This window comes from Bison bison, unplaced genomic scaffold (assembly GCF_000754665.1).
Source record: "Bison bison bison isolate TAMUID 2011002044 unplaced genomic scaffold, Bison_UMD1.0 scf7180017864224, whole genome shotgun sequence".
NCBI classification, from domain to species: Eukaryota; Metazoa; Chordata; class Mammalia; order Artiodactyla; family Bovidae; genus Bison; species Bison bison.
The window spans coordinates 5,463,480-5,477,679 of NW_011494796.1; the positions used below are offsets into that span (position 1 = coordinate 5,463,480).

General features: G+C 39.9%; 1 protein-coding gene across 7 annotated transcripts in view; it reads left to right on the top strand.

Annotated features, from left to right (window-relative positions):
* The window catches only part of TTC23 (tetratricopeptide repeat domain 23), a 161,096-nt gene that overhangs the window by 19,628 nt on the left and 127,268 nt on the right, over nt 1-14,200 (top strand). For 2 of the 7 annotated variants that reach the window (XM_010845837.1, XM_010845842.1), the window contains exon 1: nt 11,086-11,225. The exons of 3 other annotated variants lie outside the window; for them this stretch is intronic. In XM_010845837.1, the coding sequence (XP_010844139.1) occupies nt 11,174-11,225 (52 nt within the window). In that variant the 5' untranslated portion in view covers nt 11,086-11,173. 2 more of the 7 variants (XM_010845839.1, XM_010845840.1) reach the window with 2 other exon arrangements.

Below are 14,200 nucleotides of genomic sequence, written 5' to 3' on the forward strand. Positions count from 1 at the left end.
TTTAAGTTTGTTTTTCTTTTTGCTATTTTGATTGGGTGATTTACTTTATTCTGTCTTCCAGATCACTTGCATTTCTTCTGTAGCATGTAGTCTATTAATTCCTTCTAGTGTGTCTTTCATTTCAGTTATTATACTCTTTAGTTCTGATGGATTTTTTAAATATTTTTTTTTTGTTCCTGTTAAAATTCTCATTCTGTTCATCTATTCTTTATTCCGTTCACATTCTTATTACTACCAGATCAGTTTATTTCTCTTCCTTAGTATTTGCCTTGTTGCAACAAAAATTTGGAACAACAAAGTAAAGTGTTAAAACAACAGACAAGTTACAGCTGAGTTCAGCTCAAGCAGACAGATATTTTGTTAGACAGATACTCCCAAGACATCAGAAGAGGCCGGGCCCAAAGAAATCTTTTTTTTCTCTCTTGCTTTCCCTGTTTTTATACTTCCAGAACTCTTCCTTTTGGTTATGCCCTGTGCAAAATAGGGCTTGTACCCATAACTGATCAATGAAGTGGAGTGCAACTGGGCATACGGTCAAGATTAACAGTTGTAAGTTATATGACAGCAGTCTGTGTTGTTTATGTCTTCCTATAATTCAGTTTACATCGGTTATAATGAAATATAGAATATTTATAAATCCTTAATGGATTCTTAGTTGCCTAAGATTACTTGGAGAAGTCCCTGTGCTTATTTTATGTTCACTGTGTGCCTAGGGCGCGTGTGCAGGAGTTGGAAAACTCTCTATGGTTATTTTTGTAGCATATCTGTGAGCTCCCCTGGGTGTGTCTGGGATGGTTTTAGAGATCAGCTTGCATCTCTTTCAGCCAGGCCACCCCCTTGTCGCTCTTGTTTAACTTCCTACCTAACATTACCAATGCTTCAAATTCTTTATATGGCGAACTATTTATATCTGTTTCTCTTGTAGTTTTTTCAAGGATTTTCTCTTTCTCTTTCAATTATAACAAATACTCCTGTCCTCTCATTTTGTTTAACTTCTCTGTTTCTATGAAATTAGGTGAAATAGTTACCTCTTTCAGCCTTGAATGGGTGTCCTTATGTGGGAGCATCCCTGTGTAGTCTGCATGTCCCTGGTGGCTTTGTTGGGAGAGCTGGATTTGACATGAACAGAAGTCATGTCTTACTTCAGGGTGAACTGACAGCTCTCATCTTGGTAGGAGGTTGGACTAGAAATGGAGTGGCTAGAGTCAGAGCCAGATGTGAGGTGAGGCTTCCCCTCTCCTCAGTGACTTTCACTAGCACACTGAAGGCAGGAGAAGGTCTTAAGTTGCCAGAGCAGAAGCCTTGAGGCTCAGGTCCCAGCTGCCTCAGCTCCCTTCAGGGGTGTGCTCTCCTCGCTCTTGCCCCAGAGGGGAGCTGCACTGGAACCAGAGGGGCTGGTGCGATCACTCGGTGTGTCAGGGAAAGGGCTGTGGCCATCCAGCTGGGGCCAGATATCTGGACTGCTTTTTGATGAACTGCCTGTGTAAGCAGCAGGAATGGCTGCCCGCTGCCGTGCTCACGTGCCACTTCAGGCCCAAGCGTCCTTTGTCTGTGATAGCTGGACCCTCCCCACTGCCTCTCCCATCCCCATCACAGTGTGAAGATGAATGCCCCACAGAGCAGGCAGGGCCTGTGTGGGCTCTCAGCATGTGTCAGGATGTGAACTGTGGTGGTCCCACTACAGACAGAGATGGGGCTTTTCTGATGAGCCTCCTTTGTTAGCACAAACGGTGGCTGCCCCTATCCTGCTCGATGGTTCTTGAGGTCTAAGCCAAGTCTGTGTATCACAGCGAGGCTCCAGAGCAAGACTGGAATGTTCACTCAGCTCAGACTGGTTGTGGGAAACCAGCCAGACACTTGCACAGCCTCAGTCTGCTCCCTCTGTTCTGCCTTGGGAGCGAGCAAGTGGACATACAGTCCTCGTGAGTGGGATTCAGGCTTCCCAGAGTCCTCCTGCTAGTCCCACCGGCCCTCCAACCAGCTGTGGGGACTTGCCTTCCCTGTGTCAGATCCCAAGGCTGGGACACCCAATATTGTTGCTCAAACCATGAACACCCCAGGGAGGATTGCCACTCCCATGATCTCCCTTTTCCTCTGAATCCCCTTTCAAGGGTACAGATACTGACTTGATTTCATGTCTTCTCTTCTTTCCTGATTCAGTGTGGATCTTCCTTACAGCCTTGCTTATATAGGAGTATTTTTGACAGTCTCCAGTTAATTTTCAGTCAGAATCATCCACATTTAGATGTATTTTTGATGTATTTGTGGGTGGAGGTGAGTTTTGTGTCCCCTTGTGGCTCAGCTGGTAAAGAATCTGCCTGCAATGCGGGGACCTGGGTTCAATCACTGGGAAGATCCCCTGGAGAAGGGAAAGGCTATGCACTCCAGGATTCTGGCCTGGAGAATACTGGGTAGCAAAGAGTCAGACACAACTGAGTGATTTTCAGTTTCACTCCACCATCTTAATCAGTTCCATTATTACTCATTTTTATTACTAAATAATATTCCATTGTATGGACACTACCACATTGGTTTTATCCACTCAAAAGTTGATAAACATTTACACTACTTTCAGTTTTTAGCTATTATAAATAATAGTGCTATGAAAATGTTTACAAGGTTTTGTGTGAATGTGCTTTTAGTTCTCTTGGGTATATACCTAGAAGTGGAATTGCTGAGTCATGTGGAAACTATATGTTTAACTTTTTGAAGAATCACTCAACTGCTTTCTAAAGTGAATTAACAATTTTACATTTTCCAACAGTGTTGTGTGAAGATTCCAACTTCTCCACGTCTTCACCAGAACTTCTAAATGTCTGTCCTTTTGTTTATAATCACTCTGATGGGTGTGAAGTGATTCTCATTATAGTTTTGATTTTCATTTTCTTACTGACTAATAATGGTGTGTTTTTTATTTCTTTTTCTTTTTAACACCAAAAACATTTTGTATTGGAGTAATAGTTTAAAGTGAATAGCGAAGGGATTCAGCCTTGTAAACATGTACCCATTCTCCCCCAAGCCCCCTCACATCCAGGCTGGCACATAACATTGAGCAGGGTCCCATGTGCCATACAATAGGTCTTTGTTGGTTATCCATTTTAAATATTTCAGTGTGTATATGACCTTTCCAAAGTCCCTAACTATCCTTTTCCCCCAACAAACATAAGTTTGTTTTCTAAGTCTGTGAATCTCTTTCTGTTTTGTAAGAAAGTTCATGTGTGTCATTTCTTTTTAGATTTCACATATAAGAGATGTCTTATGATATTTCTCCTTCTCTGTCTGACTGACTTCATTCAGTATGACACTCTCTACATCCATCCATGCTGCTGCAAATGCATTTTTCTTTCTTTTTAATGGCTGAATAATATTCCATTGTATACATGTACCACATTTTCTTTATCCATTCTTCTGTTGATGGACATTTCGGTTGCTTCCATGTCTTGGTTATTGTAAACAGTGCTCCAATGAACACTGGGGTGCATATGTCTTTTCAGGCCATGTTTTTCTCTGGATATATGCCCAGCAGTGGGATTGCAAGGTCATATGGTAGCTCTATTTTTAGTTTTTTAAGGAACCTCCATGCTGTTCCCCATACTGGTTGTATCAATTTACATTCCCACCAAAAGGAGGGTTCCCTTCTCTCCACACCCTCTCCAGAATTTTGTGTGTGTGTGTGTGTGTGGATTATTTAATGATAGCATTCTGAGCCGTGTGAGGTAATACCTCACTGTAGTTTTTATTTGCATTTTTCTAATAACTAGCAATGTTAAATATCTTTTTATGTGCCTGTTGACCATCTCTCTGTCCTCTTTGGAGAAATGTCTATTCAGATCTTCTGCCCATTTTTTGAGTAGTTTGTTTTGATACTATTAAGAATCATAAACAATTTGTAACTTTGGAGACATCCTTTATCAGTCACAGTATTTTCAAATATTTTCTCCCGTCTGTTGGTTGTCTTTTTGTTTTGTTTATTGTTTTCTTTGCTGTGCAAAAGCTTTTGAGTTTAAGTAAGTCCGATTTGCTTATTTTCCATTTATTTCCATTATTCTGGGAGATGGATTGAAAAAGATATTGCTGTGATTTATATCAGAGAGTGTTTTGCATATGTTTTCCTCTATAGTTTTATAGTATCTGGTCTCACATTTAGCTTATTTTTTGTGTGAAGTTGAGGAATGATCTAATTTCACTTTTTTTACATGTTGCTGTGCAGTTTTCCCAGCACCATTTGTTAAAGAAATCGTCTTTCCAGCATTGTATAGTCCTGCCTCCTTTGTCATAGATCAATTGACCATAGGTTCGTGGGCTTATGTCTGGGTTTTCTATCCTGTTCCATTGATCTATATGTGTATTTTTGTGCCAGTACCATACTGTTTTGATGACTGTAGCTATGTAGTATAGTCTGAAGTCAGGAAGCCTGTTTGCTCTAGCTCTGTTTTCTTTTTCAAGATTGCTTTGTTTATCTGGGGTCTTTTGTGTCTCCATACAAATTCTGCGATTTTTTTTTCTAGTTCTGTGAAAAACGCCATTGGTAATTTGATAGGGATTGCATTGAATCTGTAGATTGCCTTGGGTAGTATAGTCATTTTGACAATATCGATTCTTCCAATTCATGAACATGGCATATCTTACCATATGTTTATGTCTTCTTCAATTTATCAGCATCTTACAGTTTTCAGAGTATGGGTCTTTTGTCTCCTTAGTTAGTTTTATTTCTAGGTATTTTATTCTTTTTGGTGTGATGATAAATGGAATTGCTTCTAGAATTTCTCTTCCTGTTCTTTCATTTTTAGTGTATAGAAATGCTACAGATTTCTGTGTATTAGTTTTGTAAGATGCAACTTTACCAAATTCACTGATGAGTTCTAGTAGTTTTCTGGTAGCATCTTTAGGATCTTCTATGTATAGGATCATGTCATCTATAAACAGTGACAGTTTAATTTCTTTTCTGATTTGGATTCCCCTTCTTTTTCTTCTCTGATTGCTGTAACAAGGACTTCTAAAACTATGTTGAATAAAAGTGGTGAGAGTGGACATCCTTGTCTTGATCCTGATCTTAGAGGGAATACTTTCAGCTTTTCACCATTGAGTATGATGCTAGCTGTAGATTTGTCATATATGGCCTTTATTATGTTGAGGGCTTCTCTGGTAGCTTAGCTGGTAAAGAATCCACCTGCAATGCAGGAGACCCTGGTTTGATTCCTGGATTGGAAATATCCCCTGGAGAAAGGATAGGCTACACACTCCAGTATTCTTGGGCTTCCCTGGTTGCTCAGTTGGGAAAGAATCTGTCTGCAATGCGGGAGACCTGGTTTTGATCCCTGGGTCTGGTTAGGTTAGGTTGTTTATTTGAGTTCTTTCTTGCTTCTTGAGATAAGATTGTATTGCTATGAACTTCCTGCTTAGAACTACTTTCGCTGCATCCCATAAGTTTAGGACTGATGTGCTTTTGTTCTCATTTGTGTCTAGATTTTCTTCCTTGATTTCTTCAGTGATCCACTGGTTGTTCAGTAGCATATTGTTTAGTTGTCACATATTTGTGTTTCTTAGGGATGCTTGATACGATTTCAATTTTCTTAAATTTACCAAGGCTCACCTTGGAGCCCAGCATGTGGTCAGTCCTGGAGAATGTTCCATGTGCACTTGAGAAGAATGTGTAGTCTGCTGCTTTTGGATGGAATGTTCTATAAATATCAATTAAGTCCAACCCGTCTAAAATGTTAAAGACTTTGTTTCTTTGTTGATTTTCTGTCTAGATTATATGTACACTTGTGAAAGTGGGGTATTAAAAGTTCCCCACTATTATTGTATTACTGACAATTTCTCCCTTTATATTTGTTATTATTTGCCTTACATATTGAGGTGCTTCTATGTTGGGTCTATATATATTTATAATTGTTATATCTTCTTCTTGGATTGAACTCTTTATCATTATGTAATGTCCTTCTTTGTTTCTTATAAAAGTCTTTGTTTTAAAGTCTATCTTGTCTGATATGAGTATCACTAGTCCAGCTTTCTTATGATCTCAATTTGCATGAAATACCTTCTCCCATCCCCTTACTTTCAGTCTCTAAGTGCCCATAGGTCTGAGGTGGGTATTTCATAGACCACTCAGCCCATCTTGCTTTTGTATCCACTCAGCCAGTCTATATCTTTTGGTTGGTGAGTTTAATCCATTTACATTTAAGGTACTTATTGATACGTATGATCCTTTTTGCTAATTGTTTTAGGTTTATTTTTGTAAATCTTTTCCTTCTTTTGTGTTTCCTGTGTAGAAAAGTTCCTTTATCATTTGTTTTTAAACTGGCTTAGTGGTGCTGAATTCTCTTAAATTTTGCTTGTCTGGAAAACTTGATTTCTTCATCTAATCTGAATGAGAGTCTAACTGAGTAGAATATTCTTGGTTATAGGTTCTTCTGTTTCATCACTTGGAATAGGTCATGCCATTCCCTTCTAGCTTATAGAGTTTCTGTTGAGAAATCAGCTGATAACCTTTTGGGATTTCCCTTGTATATTATTTGTCTTTTTTCCCTTGTTACTTTTAATAATTTATATTTGTCTTTAATTTTTGTCAGTTTGATTACTATGTTTTGGTGTGTTCTTCCTGTTATCCTGCCTGGGACGGTCTGTGCTTCCTGAACTTGGGTGACTATATCCTTTCGCATGTTGGGGAAGTTTTCAGCTGTTATCTCTTCAAATATTTTCTTGGATCCTCTGTCTCTCTCTTCTCCTGGGACGGTTATAATGCGAATATCGGTGTGTTTAATGTTGTCACAGAGATCTCTTATACTGTCTTCATTTCTTTTCATTCTTTTTTTCCATATTCTGTTTTGTAGCGTTGTTTTTCACCATTCTGTCTTTCAGGTCACTTATCTGTCTTTCTGCCTCAGTTATTTTGCTATTGATTCCTTCTATTGCATTGTTCACCTCTGTTTGTTTCTTCTTTAGTTCTCCTAAGCCTTTGGTAAACATTTGCATCTTCTGCATTCTTTTTCCCAGATCCTGAATCATCTTCACTATCATTATTCAGAATTCTTTTTCTGGGAGGTTGCCTATCTCCACTTCATTTAGTTGTTTTTCTGGGGATTTATCTTATTCCTTCATCTGTGACATAACCCTATTTCTTTTCATTTTAGTTAGCTTTCTGTGATTGTTGTATTAGTTTTGGAGGCTGCTGGGATTGTAGTTCTTATTTCTTCTGTCTTCTCTCTGGTGCATGAGGATAAGAGGCTTGTGCAAGCTTCCTGATGGGAAGGACTGGCTGTGGGGGAAAATGGGTCTTGCTCTGGTCGTGCTCTCATCTTGCTCAGTAAAACTTTAATCCAAGTGTCTGCTGATGGGTAGAGCTGTGCCAGTTTGTTATCTGGCCTGAAATGACCCAGTCCTGGAGTCCACAGGCTCTGTGGTAGGGCTATTGGCAAGCTCCAAGAGAATTTACGCTGAGACATATCTCCCAGGAACACTGCTACCAGTTCCCCTGTCCCTGTGGTGGGTCTCTGCCAACCCACACCTCTTCAGAAGACCCTCAAACATTCACAGGTAGGTCTGGCTCAGTCTTCTGTGGGGTTGCTGTTCCTTTCCCCTCAGTCCTGGTGTGTACAAAGTTTTGTTTATGTCTGTCAAGAGTGGCATCTCTGTTTCCCCCAGTCCTGTGGGGAGTCCTGTAATCAAATCCCACTGGCCTTCAAAGTCAGATTCCCTGGGCATTCCCAGCCCCTTGGCTGCATCTCCAGGCTGGAAAGCCTGATGTGGGGCCGAGAACCTTCACAACAGTGCAAGGACTTCTTCGATATCATTGTTCTCCAGGTTGTGGGTCTCCCACCCAGAGGGTATAGGATTCAATTTTATAGTGATTGTGCCCCTCCTACTGTTTCATTGTGGTTTCTCGTTTGTCCTTGGATGTGGGGTATCTTTTTTTGCTGGGTTCCAATGTCTTCCTGTTGATGGTTGTTCAACAGCCAGTTGCAATTTTGGTGCTGTGGAAGAAGATATAATGGTATATTCTCATGTGCTAATTGGCCATTCATGCGTCTTTTTTGGTAAAATATCTATTCAGATTTTTTTGCCTGTTTATAAATTTGGTTATTTGTTGTCTTATTATTGAGTTGTAAGTGTATTTTGAATAAAATCCTTTGTTAGACATATGCTGCTGCTGCTAAGTCGCTTCAGTCGTGTCCGACTCTGTGATACCCCATAGACGGCAGCCCACCAGGCTCCCCCGTCCCTGGGATTCTCCAGGCAAGAACACTGGAGTGGGTTGCCATTTCCTTCTCCAATGCATGAAAGTGAAATGACATATTTGCAAATAGTTTGTCCCATTTCATGGGTTGTCTTTTAGAGCAATAAGTTTTTAATTTTGTTGGAGTCCTATTTATCTATTTTTTTCCTTTTTTCACTTGTGTCTTTGTTTTTCTAAGAATCTTTGCCTAACCCAAGCTTATACCTAGTTTCATGTTCTATGAACTTTTTATAGTTTTAGATCTTCCTTTTATGTCTTTGATCCAGTTGGAGTTAAGTTTTGTATACGGTATGATATAAGGCTCCAGCTCAGTTCTTTGGCATGTGCCTATCCAAGTTGTTTCAACACCAGTGATTAGAGGACTAGTCTCTTCTGAATTATTTATCTTGGCATACTTTTCAAAAAACAACTGACAGTAAATGTAACTGTTTATTAACCAGATTCTCAATTCTATCCCACTGAATCTTTTTTTTTTTTTTTTTCTGATAGTATGGCCTTTTATCGAGAGTCACAGAACAAAACTAGGTCTCTGGAACCAGGTGCCTCCCAGGTACAGCTTCTGCCACAGGCCTGTTCCTGCGGGAGGAGGCTGGCAACCTGGCCTGAGACACACACTGGGTACACACACTGGGCATACAGATCAGGGGCACTGGGCCTGGCAGTGGGACCTTCATCACCCCAACTGCCAGCCCCTCATGTGAGTTGGCAGCATGGCCTCTTCTCCATGGGGGCCTACTCTGAGGGGGCTATGAGTTTGAAAGATACCCCACATCCAAGGACAAAGGAGAAGCCACAACGAAACAGTAGGAGGGGCACAATCACTATAAAATCAAATCCTATACCCTCTGGGTGGGAGACCCACAACCTGGAGAACAGTGATATGAAAGAAGTCCTTGCACTGTTGTGAAGGTTCTCGGCTCCACATCAGGCTCCCCAGCCTGGAGATGCAGCCAAGGGGCTGGGAATGCCCGAGTTGGGATGAAGGGGGGCGGGTCTCCACTCTATCCCACTGAACTATATGTCAGTTCTGTGTCAGCACCACACTCTTTTGATTATTTTAGCTTTGAAGTAATTTTTTTTTAATCAGAAATATAATTCCTCCAAGTTTGTTCTTTTCAAGATCGTTTTAGCTTCTAGGTCTCTTATATTTCCATATGAATTTAAGGTCAGATTCTAGGGGGCAGCAAGAGGCAGCTGGAATTTTGATAAAGGTTACGTTAACTGTATAGTTCAATATTTGGGAAGTATTGCTATTTTAGTGTTATTAAGGCTTCTAGTCCATAAACATGCAACGTCTCTTCATTTATTTAATATTCTTTGACTACTTTAAGTAGTGTTTTTCAGTGTAAAAGTCTCGTACTTTTTTGATAAATCCAAAAAAAAAGTTTTGTTAAAAAAGTTAAATCAAACTTTTTTGTTTTGTTTATCCCTGAATATTTTATTTTTTTGATGTTTTTCTTGTGAATGAAAATGTTTTCTTAATTTCATTTTTAAATAGAAATACAATTCTTGTTTCTTTTATATCCTGCAACCTTGCTGAATTTGTTCAGTAGTTTCTAGTAGTTTTTTTTGTTTGTTTGTTTGTTTTTCAGTATGAATCCCTTAGGATTTTCTACATATAGGATCATGTCATCTAATAATAAGGTTTAATTTCTTCCTTTCTAATATGCATACCTTTTGTATCTTTTTCTTGCCTTATCGCACTGTTTAGAACATCCATTCCCATCTTGAATACAAGCGGTGAGAGCAAACATCCTTGCCTTGTTTCCAGCCTTGGGATGAAAGCATGCAAATGTTCACCATTAAGTGTGATGTTTGACCTTAAGTTTTTAAAATCAAATCTTTTATCAGGTTGAAGAAGTTTTTGTCATAAATGGATGTTGGATTTTGCCAAATAATTTTTCTTTATCTATCAAGATGATCATGCAGTTTTCCCCTCCTCTATTTTTTAAATATGGTATATTACATTAATGATTTCATATGTTAAGCAAACCTTACATTCCCAGAATGAATCTCCCTCAGTCATAGCTTATCATCTGTTTATATGTCCCTAGATTTGGCTTGCATATATTTTGTTGAGGATTTTTTGTGTTCATATTTATCAAGCATTATTGGTTTGCTGTTTTTGTGTGTTGTCTTTGTCTGGCCTTGGTATCAGGAAATGGCTTCCTGATTCTATATTAGTGGCTTCATAGAATAAGCTGGAAAGTGTTCCCTTTCCTTTTTTTCTGAGGCTTGCAAAAAATACACATTATTATTTTCTTGAAAGTTTTTGTAGAATTTACAACTGAAGCTATCTGGGCATAGGTTTAACTTTGTGTAAATATTTTCAGTTACTAACTTATTTGTTTGTTATAATTCTATTCAGATTTTCTGTTTCCATTTTATTCAGTTTTGGTATTCTGTATCTTTATGGGATGTTTTTCTATTTCACAGCTTTTTGATGCTGTAGCTTACATACAGGCAAGATTGGTTTTCAACTAGTACACTCTCATGCAGTCATAATGGTTATTATTTCCTAAGAGCCAGTACCCTGAGAGAGCTCCTGCCTCTTCTCTAGCCTCTCTACAGCTCCCCACCTGTCAGCACCTAAAGGTTAACATCTGTAACAGCTGGGGACATTCGGAACCTAGCTAACTCCAACATCGTTGTCATCTGTACAGATTGATTGGTCCTCCTGCCATACCAGTTATTAAATTTATGAACATCACCTTTTGGAAATGGAAGACTGAGTCCCCACTTCAGACCTCTACTTCCTCTCACTTTGATCTGGTGTTGATCATGTGCTTCAGCATTCTACTGGACAGGTCTGGCAGAAGGAATAGCATCAATTGATTGGGTATGTCTGTCTGATAGTTGTGGGCCAGTGGATTGTGAGACTTGGGAAGTCAATGTGTAGGCCTAGGCTGATTTCTAAAGAAAATTTAAATCCCAGGTATGGCTATTAGAAAGAAAAGAAAAGTGGCTGATGATAAACGTGTAGCTCAAAGTAAGTGAACTGGAAAATGTGTCTTTGTGCTAAAGGTATTACTGTATGGTGCCACACATATTGAAAGGAAGATTGTTACCAAGCCTAAGCTCATTCTGTTTGATGCATGACAGGCTAATAAATTGAGAGAGGAGTTGTTGGAGCATGGAATGATGACTTTAATCAGAAGGGTAGCAGACAAAGGAGATGATAGACTTGAGTGCCCAAAAACCATCTATTCTCAGTCAGGATTCAGGGTTGTTCCTGAATTATTTTCTGAATATAATCCTGAATTATACAGGATTGTATAAAACAATAGGGAGGGGGAAGGGGCTTTCAGTGGCCCTGAGCAATGGCAGAATAGGGCTGTTAACTGGTTGCCGGCTGACAGTTGCTCACTTGGTTGGGAGAGGGGTCCCACCAGAATCCCCCAACCCACTGCTGAGTGGGACTATTATAGCTAGCGTCTGTCTCAGTGGAGTGTGCAGGCAGGAGCCAGGGAAGGAAAGGCCCCTTATGCCTTAGGTCCCATATGGGACCACTGCCAAAAGGTCACTGATTGAAATGCTTTCAGAAGGCAGGCAAGTAACATTCCTCATTTCATTGATTCAAAGATGCACATTTCTTTTGGCATTTAAACATCTTTGAAACTGGAGTGCATGTTACAACTGATTGTAAGTCATAGTTTAATGGCAGTGTCATTTCTGTCTTGTTGTTATAAAATACTAGCATCATAATCAGATGTTTTGAAAATCACATCCTTTTATGTCAGCCCTGCACTTTGAAAGAGAGGTATAGATACAAATACTTATTCTTCTACCATGAGAAAAACAACAGAACAGGGGACGTGACAAATGGCAGCTACTTTGTTGTTTTTGTGTAGGAGCCAATAGAGAGAGTTTCAGTTCAGTTCAGTCGTTCAGCATGTCCGACTCTTTGTGACCCCATGGACTGCAGCACACCAGGCTTCCCTGTCCATCACCAACTCCTGGAGTTTGCTCAAACTCATGTCCATCAAGTCAGTGATGCCATCCATCCACCACATCCTCTGTTGTCCCCTTCTCCTCCCACCTTCAATCTTTCCCAGCATCAGGGTCTTTTCCAGTGAGTCACGTCTTTGTATCAGGTGGCCAAAGTATTAGGGTTTCAGCTTCAGCATCAGTCCTCCCAATGAATATTCAGGGATGATTTCCTTTAGGATACACTGGTTGGATCTCCTTGCAGTCCAAGGGACTCTCAAGAGTCTTCTCCAACACCACAAGTCAAAAGCATCAATTCTTCAGCACTCAGCCTTCTTCATGGTACAACTCTCACATCCATACATGACTAGTGGAAAAACCATAGCTCTGATTAGATCGACCTTTGTTGGAAAAGTAATGTCTCTGCTTTTTAATATGCTGTCTAGGTTGATCATAGCTTTTCTTCCAAGGAGCAAGTGTCTTTTAATTTCATGGCTGCAGTCACCATCTGCAGTGATTTTGAAGCCCTCCCCCAAAATAGTCTGTCTTTGTTTCCCCATCTATTTGCTGTGAAGTGATTGGACCAGATGCCATGATCTTAGTTTTCTGAATGTTGAGTTTTAAGCCAAACTTTTCACTCTCCTCTTTCACCTTCATCAAGAGGCTCTTTAGTTCTTCTTCACTTTCTGCCATAAGGGTGGTGTGATCTGCATATCTGAGGTTATCGATATTTCTCCTGGCAATCTTGATTCCAGCTTGTGCTTCATCCAGCCTGGCATTTCACATGATGTACTCTGCATATAATTTAAATAAGCAGGGTGACAATATGCAGCCTTTCCCGATTTGGAACCAGAACAACAGACTGGTTCTAACTGTTGCTTCTTGATGTGCATACAGATTTCTCAGGAGGCAGGTAAGCTGGTCTGGTATTCCCGTCTCTTTAAGAATTTTCCACAGTTTGTTGTGATCCACACGGTCAAAGGCTTTGGCATAGTCAATAAAGCAGAAGTAGATTTTTTTCTGCTACCGCTATAGAGTGCAACTGGCACTCTATAGAGTAGTAGTAGAGTATAGAGTAGTGGCAACTGGCAAACTGGAGACTGCATCCTACCTCCAGGAGCAGTTGCCCTTTCCCCCACTACCCCACCTAATGCTTTCCTGTGGTGACATAGGCCCAGTGTTCATGAGTGTTAGGAGTTTTCAAAGGAAGCCAGAAATCCAGAAATCTAGATTTTTATTTGAAACTTTTAATTTTAAAATATGGCTCAATTTTTTAACTGGCCAGAAAGGAAAAAGGAAGAAAAAAGAAAAGGTAAATGGGGTTAGATTCAGATTGTATCTTCTATTTTAAGGATTTAATAGTAAGAGAGAACATGAAAAAAAATAAAAGTTGAGAACAAAAGAAATAAAAAGAGGAAAGTCAGTTACAAAGTTTAACACTGGGTTCAGAGGCTCAGACTAGCAAATACCACAGGGCATATTATGTGTATAGCTCTTAAAATTTAATTTCTGCCTCCCCTAAACTTACCTGGTGGCTCAGATGGTAAAGCGTCCGCCTGCAATGCGGGACACCCAGGTTCAATCCCTGGGTTGGGAAGATATCCTGGAGAAGGAAATGGCAACCCACTCCAGTACTCTTGCCTGGAAAATTCCATGGACTGAGGAGCCTGGTAGGCTACAGTCCAGGGGGTCGCAGAGTCGGACACGACTGAGTGACTTCACTTTCACTTTCTCCCCTAAACAGAAGAAAGTGTGGTAAAATTTGCTCAAGATGTTGTATTTCCTGATTATAAAAATATGATTACTTTTAAATTACATTCTTAGGTTTACAAAACAAAAGCATTTGACTGCTGCTACTACAGATTGTGATCAATGAAAGGATGGATGATAAGATGGGAAACAAAAATTATTAGAAGACCAGGATTCTGATTCTGGCCTTGCAACATAGGGCAAGTAATTGAGCATCACTCAGCTTCATCTACCTCATTTATAAAACAGGGGTAATCATACCTGCCCCTGTACCTCACATGGCTGTGG